This window comes from Populus trichocarpa, chromosome 18 (genome assembly GCF_000002775.5).
Source record: "Populus trichocarpa isolate Nisqually-1 chromosome 18, P.trichocarpa_v4.1, whole genome shotgun sequence".
Taxonomy (NCBI): Eukaryota; Viridiplantae; Streptophyta; class Magnoliopsida; order Malpighiales; family Salicaceae; genus Populus; species Populus trichocarpa.
This window is the reverse complement of record NC_037302.2, coordinates 10,216,609-10,224,749: the sequence shown is the minus strand read 5'-3', so window position 1 is coordinate 10,224,749 and position 8,141 is coordinate 10,216,609. Positions and strand designations below refer to the sequence as shown.

At 36.8% G+C, this 8,141-nt stretch overlaps 3 protein-coding genes across 4 annotated transcripts; 1 reads left to right on the top strand and 2 right to left on the bottom strand.

Moving 5' to 3' along the window:
• Positions 1–600: 600 nt before the first annotated feature.
• Positions 601–3,940, top strand: LOC7458779 (uncharacterized). 2 transcript variants are annotated; one of them, XM_024589795.2, is made up of 2 exons: positions 601–1,158; positions 1,419–2,630. In XM_024589795.2, exons 1-2 carry the CDS (start codon positions 768–770, stop codon positions 1,460–1,462), a joined length of 435 nt encoding a protein of 144 aa, XP_024445563.2. In that variant the 5' UTR covers positions 601–767; the 3' UTR covers positions 1,463–2,630. The 2 variants fall into 2 exon arrangements, with proteins under 2 accessions (XP_024445563.2, XP_002325011.4); XM_002324975.4 differs by lacking the exon at positions 1,419–2,630 and adding an exon at positions 3,912–3,940 and having other exon boundaries at positions 602–1,158.
• On the bottom strand, positions 1,264–3,193 carry LOC7458778 (probable xyloglucan endotransglucosylase/hydrolase protein 26). The gene is made up of 4 exons (XM_002324396.3): positions 2,983–3,193; positions 2,770–2,870; positions 2,259–2,452; positions 1,264–1,887 (listed from the first exon to the last, which is right to left on the bottom strand). Exons 1-4 carry the CDS (start codon positions 3,152–3,154, stop codon positions 1,479–1,481), a joined length of 876 nt encoding a protein of 291 aa, XP_002324432.1. The 5' UTR covers positions 3,155–3,193; the 3' UTR covers positions 1,264–1,478.
• A 698-nt stretch (positions 3,941–4,638) lies between the features above and the next one.
• On the bottom strand, positions 4,639–7,068 carry LOC7458777 (aldehyde oxidase GLOX1). The gene is made up of 3 exons (XM_002324395.4): positions 6,485–7,068; positions 6,110–6,270; positions 4,639–5,976 (listed from the first exon to the last, which is right to left on the bottom strand). The coding sequence occupies exons 1-3, from the start codon at positions 7,064–7,066 to the stop codon at positions 4,800–4,802; spliced, it is 1,920 nt and encodes a 639-aa protein (XP_002324431.4). The 5' UTR covers positions 7,067–7,068; the 3' UTR covers positions 4,639–4,799.
• Between the last annotated feature and the right edge of the window lie 1,073 nt (positions 7,069–8,141).

The following is an 8,141-nucleotide window of genomic DNA, read 5'->3' as shown; positions in this document are numbered from 1 at the left end:
GATTAGCGAAAACATGTATTTGTTAAATAACCAAGAAAAAACATGCACATTATAAACACAAAAATGGAAAGATGACTTGCACAAATCATTTTATAGCACTTTAAAACACTCCTATGTATGCCAAACACATTAACATATTATTCTAGTTTGACGGACAAATAATAAAACGGAGTTTAAATTATTTGGGTTTTTGATTTTAAGGCCGTGGATATAGACAACAAACTTTTTATTTAGTGTTGTCACCCTTTTATTTTATTTTTTTTTATTTTCGTATCTGATTTTTAAAATTTTTAAAGCATTCTAATTTATTTTTTATCATGTTTTTTTATTATTTATTTTATTTTAAATAATTTATAATTTTTTTTTAATTTTATTATTTTTAACTTTTTATCGGTCTGGTCCTTATTTTTTTTTGTTTTATTTGAAAAAAATTTAAAATTAAATTTTTTTTACTATGTTATTCTCTTTCAATTTTTTTATTTGATTTTTATTTTTTTAATTTTTATTTTTATTAGATAATTTCTTTAAATTAATAATTTTTTTAAATTTTATTTTTTAATATTAAAGTAGTTAAAAATTAAACTTGGGTTAAATAATTTATTTTCACCCCATGGGTTAAATAATTTATTTTCCAGCACAATTCACCACATTAAAATCCGGGAGTATCCAGCCAGCCCTAATTCTGCTCCTTAAACATCCGATTTCAAATCCTCCCTCTTAATTGCCCAAATCCTACTTTAGCGACCGGAACTGCAGATCTCACTACAATGGGTGGAGGAGACATAGAGAAGATGATCACCATAGGCCTAGTGTGGGGTGCCACCAATGCCTTAATTCGTCGCGGTGCACTTCTCTGGGACCACCAATCCCTAAAATCTTCTTCTTCTTCTTCTTCGTCTTCCCTTTCGTCTCCTCCAAAATTCCACCAGAAACTCCTCTCTTCACTCAAAAGCTGGCTCAGCCTTCTCATATTTTGGCAATACTCTCTTCCTTTCTTGCTTAATCTCTCTGCCTCTGCTATCTTCTTCGCCATCTTAAGTGACACCCCCATATCTCTGGCTGTCCCAGTCACCAATGCTACAACATTTGCTGCTACAGCTGTGTTTGGAATGCTTTTAGGAGAAGATACCCGAGTCGACTTCGCTTTGCTGGGCACAGGTTCTATCGTCATTGGTGTTTGGCTTTGCTGTGTTACATGATTTTTGATTTATTTGGTGTTCTTACATTAATGTTGTCCTGTTTGAAATATTTCACACTCTACAATTAATATATCAAACTTTATATCATATATTTGGGGTATAATGTTCAAAATCAATCGTTACATTGGATGGAAACAATGAAATCTGGAATAGCATGAAACACGGATGCGAAAAACGAAGAACAAAATCAATATTTTTAAAGAAAAATTTATATTGCAGTTGAATGCTGGTGGCAGGAAAAGGAACCGAAGTTTCCGGGATGAATATCCTTGCTCCATTTTAGAACTGCGCCTTAAAACATTCAGGTGGCATTTGTCCATTGAACCTCTTAGTGTCATTGCAGTAGTTGTAGATCATGTAGTTGTCTCTGACCCGCTTCATTTGATCCAATTGGGCATTGCTCAACTTGCTATAGGCGGGGGATGTCCACCAGTTCGCTGGGGTCTTGGCAGCACATTGATTTATGCTAACTGGTCCATTCCACTTGCAAGCCCTTGCCCTAAAATTGCGGTATCTTGCTATGAAGGGTGCCACTGTCCAATCAATCTTAACTCGCCCACCTTGAGTTGCCCAGTTATCAGCATTCCACAAGCTGGAGTAGACCCTCATTCCCTGTTTGTTTGGGTAAGCAATCCCCTCATTTTCATAGTTACGGTATACGCGGATTGGTACATTATCAATGTACCACCTGAATTGCAGTGATAAATATCAAGTTAGGTAAAATTAGGCTTCTGGATTATCTAGGAATTAGATAGCTGGTTTGGTGGATGTAGTGAAGTAAGCTGGGAAAATGAAAGTTTAGCAAAAGCTTCAGGAAGACTATTTAAGTTATGTTGGAAAAAAAAAGTGCACATATTGGTAATCTACTTGGAGTGCTGTGCAGCTTAATCTGAATGTCGAGTCATGCTGGTTTCTTTTCTTTCCCCCTTTTTTTTCCTTTTTATATCATCATCATTAATAATTTTGTTTTGTGAATAGTGAATATTTGATCATACTTCTGTAAGTCATCGACAAATAAGGCCAACGTTGTAGAAAAACAGAAATGGTCAGCGAACTTACACAACTTCAGTAGGGTTCCAATGTATAGTGTAATTATGGAAATCTGCAGTTGGGTCAAACCAGGGGCGGAATTGCTGTTCCCTGCTTCCATTTCCTTGAGTGTAGATGTTTGTGTGTATGGTGTATGGCTGTCCAGATGTATTCCCTAAGAACTCGAAGTCTATTTCGTCGTGTCTGTCCCCAGAAGAGGATACCTGTGCAAATTCATCACGGAGTTTCATTATTTAGTAATTTTCATGTGTCAATATTCCATTATAAAGTTTTTTGCTTTAAGAACTTCATTTAGATGCTGATCTATATAATTGTTGTTAATCTTAGAGATATTCAAATGAGGTATTAATATGATTGGCCGTAACTAGACCTTCCTATTTAGCTGTTCTTGCCCATGTTTCTTCATGTATCTCTTATAAGTCTCAATTATGAGAGAACAAACGAGTTTTTAAAGCTTGAAACAATGAGCAGTGCTTATGTTATCAGAGCCATGCATGTTGGGTGAAATTATTGCACTTACGTAATAGGCAGTGACAGTTCCAGCTGAGTTCCCAGGTACCAGCTTAATTAACATTTGAATGCTTCCAAATAGGAACGGACGCTTCGATTTAACACCAGAGCCTGAAATCCAAAGATGATAGATTTACACAAAACTGATAATTAATGATTTCCATCTACGCGATCAATTTACATAAAAAACAAAAAATTTGATGAATAGAAAGCAAATCATCACCTGACGACTGATTCAAGACAAGTTGAAGATCGTCGCCATTGCCAAGTATTGACGAATGACGGGCACCCCAATAGAAATACATGCTCTTGGAGAATTTGGCATTAACTGAACTTGGATCAAATGCCACTGCAAAGATGAATAGAGCTACCAGGGAAGCTCGTAAACTTGCCATTTCAACCCCAATGCAGAAGTTTCTTCGAGTTTAGAAAATCCTAGGAGTTGAAGTGGGATGCTTTTGTCATCACCCTTCAATAGCTTTATATAGCCTCTAACCTGCAATGTTCCCTGCTCAGAAAAGTTTCTGTTTGGTGATTTTTTATGTAGTTTCCTTGGTGGTTGACGTTCACATTTTGTATTAGTTCAAAGAAATACTGTCTAGGTTAATGGAAGTCTGTCAAGTTATAAGTTGTGCTCCCCACGAGGTCGATGTGCATTACCTGCAACATGGGCAGCCAGATTTGAAGAATACTCATTTATATTTTTCTTGTACAGTGTATTTATTAGTGTGGTAATGGTTGTTTTTCAAAGTATTTTTTATTTGTAAATATATCAAAATATTATATTTTTTTTCATTTTTTAAAATTTAATTTTGATATTAGTATATCAAAACGAAAACGATATGAAAATACTAAAAAAAATTTAATTTTAAATAAAAAAATTAAATATTTAATAAATAGCCGCAAAAATGCTATAAAATTAAGATAGTGTTTGGGAACGCGGTTTCATTATGAAAATTTGAAATATTTTTTTTTAAAAATTAATTTTTTTATGTTTATATATTGTTTTAATATGTTGATGTTAAAAATAATTTTTAAAAAATAAAAAAATATTATTTTAATGTATTTCTGAGCGAAAAACACTTAGTTTTTGTGCATGAAGATATATATGCTTTCAATGATTCTGATGGTGTGAGGAAATGTTGATATCAGGAGAGAGTATGTGAAAATGGAGGTCAGGTAATGGGTTGACGAACTCATCAGCTGGGACGCGGTTGCACTAGGACTAGGCAAGCATCGTGCGTGAGACTAATCAGTGCACACAAGGAGGAGAGCTAGCTAGGTCAGCCTAGCTGTGATGCGCACGTCCACACCCATGAGAAACGCGAAATGCTAGTTCTAGCCTTAAGCCCAGCTTCTCTGAGTACAAACCACACATCCACACACAGTCTTAAGTGTATTTAACTATGTACTTTATATCGAGTATGCAATGCCATGATGGGTTCATTTTTGACCGTTCCGTAGCTGGGACATGCTTTAGCATTCGTTGCCTAAGAATCTATAAACTTTACAGATTCCTGGAAAGTTAATTTCACGGGAAGCTCCATTAATTTGACTAACCAGAGCACAGAAAGAATGGTTAGATGGTAAAAACCCCTGCACCTCAAAACTAGGAAAAGGACTTGTAGTCTCTTGCTTTTGAATTTCTGTTCCCGACTGGTTCCTGGTCTCTGATTTACTCAGGTAGCCATATATGTTATGCTTATTGGATCTCCTGTCATTGCTCTGTTTATGTGTGAAAAAACAAGGGTGAAAATTGAAAAATGTAGAAGGGATATCAGCACCATATATATGGTGGGCATAGAACTCGTTTTATTGGATGGATTTGACTGCGGATATGATACCATTCAGGAAAAGAACAAAAAAGAAACTGAAAATGTGAAACGAATAAAAGAATTTTATTTCAAAAGTGAGGTATCAGATTGGTTAGTTCATGCCCCTCTGGTATATATCCTTCATGAAAAACTCTGAACAAAATCAAGTTCATCTACCAGCCCAAAATTAAAGGACACTTTATAACGGAGGGAGTCAGCTTCAGCTTCACTTGATCTGCACCCAGGAGGAGACACTGGGTACTCCTTGATGAACAACAAAGAGCATGTAATACCCGGGAGGAGCAACCCTACCGCTCGGTGGTGACACGGCTGTGATAGCGTGGATCCCTAGGAATGCATTTTCAGTAATCACATCTTCCAAACCCAAGTCGAGGAGTCTTTGATTCATTGACACCCCATGAGTGGTAAAAGCAGGAGCGTACATTGTTACCTGGATGTCTTTCTTCTCTACTTTCAATGCTTTTGATTTGATATAGAGCTTGAACAAGTTATTATAACCAATCTGGTTTGGGGCTTTATCAGCTATAATCACAGGTCTACGACCTATCACTGATGGATCCAAGTAAGGTGGCAAGAATTTCTCAACCCTTAGTTCAGTGGGGAACATGGCATTATAAACGTAGCCATTGTTCGTGTTGCTACCAGCTACAAGGATTTTACCGTCTGGCAGTACCACAGATGATGAATGGTACATTCTTGGAATCGTAGAGGCTTTTAGTTCCCTAAACCTGTTGCCTAGCTTGGCTTTGGGATGATATATTGCTGGGCCAAAATTTGGTTCTCTGGCAAAACCCCATCCTGAGCATCCTCTCTGGGCACCATTGAGCAGGAGGACATCCCCTGTGGGAAGGATCATCATGTCACCCATGACACGGGGTGATGGCATGACTTCTCTCTTCCAGGCAGGCTTTTTATCTGTAATTCTGATTCTTCCACAGTCTTCGAGTGCAGTGTAGAATATATCTTTGCTAGCTTGGGTATATGCATCTCTGTGTCCGGAGCCTCCACAAACTAAGACTTCAGCCGGGATGACACGATTATTCTTTGAGTGTAGTTTTATTGGGAGCAGCACAGACATCCCGGTGGCAGGGTAGTTGCGGTGGCCACCTGGAAGGGCTGGCAACTCACGGACAACCTTGTTGGACTTGGGATTGAGCAGGACGGCGCGATCATTGGCAAAGATGAAGAGGTTGCCATCGGTTGAGAGGTGGACGAAAGGATACAAATTGTTCTCATCCTTATCACTGGTTTTCTTTAGGAAGTCAAAGAAGTAGGACTTGGCATTGGAGCGTCCTTCTCGTGGAATGTACTCATAGCTGAAAGCGTCGCGACCACCAACCACGATGAATCCACCATCAGGTAGTTCCGCTTGTGTCGAGTACCTTAATTGACAAGGAGCAAAAAGTACAGTGTCAGCTTGTTGTAGCTTATAAACTATGCTTACAAGAACAGAAGAATCTAAAATGATTGTTCATCATGAGAAGAAAAATAGAGTAAATATATCTATATATATACCATCTACGATCAGCAAGTGCAGTTGGGAATTCTCTCCAATTACACCCTTTACATGTCTCCAGATATCTAACAGTCTTGGCACCTCCCTGGAAACCGCCAGTGCCCACCAGGTTTCCATCAATGGAAAGACCTCCTGATGAACACCATGTATCTGTGTGAAGCTGTCATGAAAAAAGAATAATCACAAACCGTTAGCTGGCTAGCTAGGAAAGAGAGCGATTGATCTAGCAAATTAAATTGAGAGGTTTAATCCAAAAACATGAAAGAATCCAAGAACATGAAAGATAGAATTAATTGCTTAGGTAGAATCTAGATAATTACGCACGCGCACACACAGACGCAAGCATTAATCGGTTAATTAATCAGAATGAATACCTGTAGAGGTGTTATCGCCGTGGTGGCAATGTCAAACAGAACTGAATGACAAAAGCAATCCTTTTCACCTGTAGTTTTGTTAAGAAGACGGCAATGGCCAGCAGGCAACCGGATTTCTGATTTCTTCCAAATAGTAGCGTCATACATTAAGACCTTGTCAACTTTTGGAAGCAAGATTGCATGCATGGCTGATACTCCAGAATTCACAGAAACCAACTCCCATGACCCTTTAGGCTCATTAGGTAGACCAAAAAAACTAGGATGAGAAGGGTTAGCGGATTTTGGCAGTGGCTGGGTCCCGAAATCGTTATCGATCTTTTTCCTCAAGTAATCTTGAGCATCTCCAAAAGGGTTATTAAACAGCTCATGGGGGCCTAATATCTTCTTCTTGTTGAAGAATTCGTAGGCATCTGGCCTCAACCAAAACTGGGCATAGCTCGCAACAAACAAGAGAGGGAGAATAACAAGAGACCTGAACACATTCGCCATTGCAATCGATCGAGGGGGGTAATATGACAAGAAAAAAGAATTCTGAAACTTTCGCACCAGGCGAAATGTTTTTTTCTCTCCCTGACACTCCATGCTCTCTCGATGAATTTATAGACGAATCAAGTTTGCTGAGGGGAGACAAAAATAGAGCTTTGTTCCTTATTTAGAGGAAACCTCGTAATGCTTCAATGTCTATACGGTAGGAAATCTCTCTGTCCCACGTACGCGTAGGGAATCAGTAAACAAGCCAGCTATATTATCTGATGGTGTAAAAGGCATGGTTAATCTGAGGCAACTTGTAATTAAGGGCTTAATTAGTTCTTCACCGCTAAGTAAAAGCTCCAACACATCTTTGGCAGAAATAACTAATCAAAGGGCGAGCTCGGTTACCATGTCAGTCAAAGCTCCCAAGTTAATCAATTCTTAATTGCATGTTAATAAGATGTCGTGATGCATGCCGGAATCTAATTTTTCTCAGGATAACATGTACTAGATCCATTCTAGTCGATTGAGGTATATTTCTCGATAAAAAACAAAAACAATTCCAAGGTTGCTGGCTTGGAAATGTGATAGTGATATTTTTTAAAGTTTTGTTGGTTCGAAAATATATTAAAATAATATATTTTTTATTTTTAAAAAAATTATTTTTAAAACACATTAAAACAATCTAAAAAAAATAATTTAAAACAAAATAAAAAATAAAAAATATTTTTTTTAAAATACTTTTAAAACATAAAAATAAAAAGGGTATAAATAAACACAAAAATATACATTTGTCTCTTGATATTGCAAATTCAAAACAATAGCAATAACAACTTATTTTGATTAGCTGTTAGAAATTATTATCCCCAACACGGTTTTGACCACACAGGTCACATTTAAGTGATATCTGACCAAAAAGCTCTAAATGCCTCATTAATTAATCAAGTTGTAAATTGTTTACCATTGCTATGCTGCTGTGCTTCTAAGTTCCTGTTTGTTAAAATTTGATTTTTTTTTGGTTTCAGATTAATTTTTCTCAGTGTTTTTTTTTATTTTGATGTGGTGATGTAAAATATAAATTTTAAAAAGTAAAAAATATTATTTTAATATAATTTCAAATAATTTTTTTTTAATAAAACAATCATCTAAATTCACAGATCAACTATTCAAGGAATAATATCGCTAT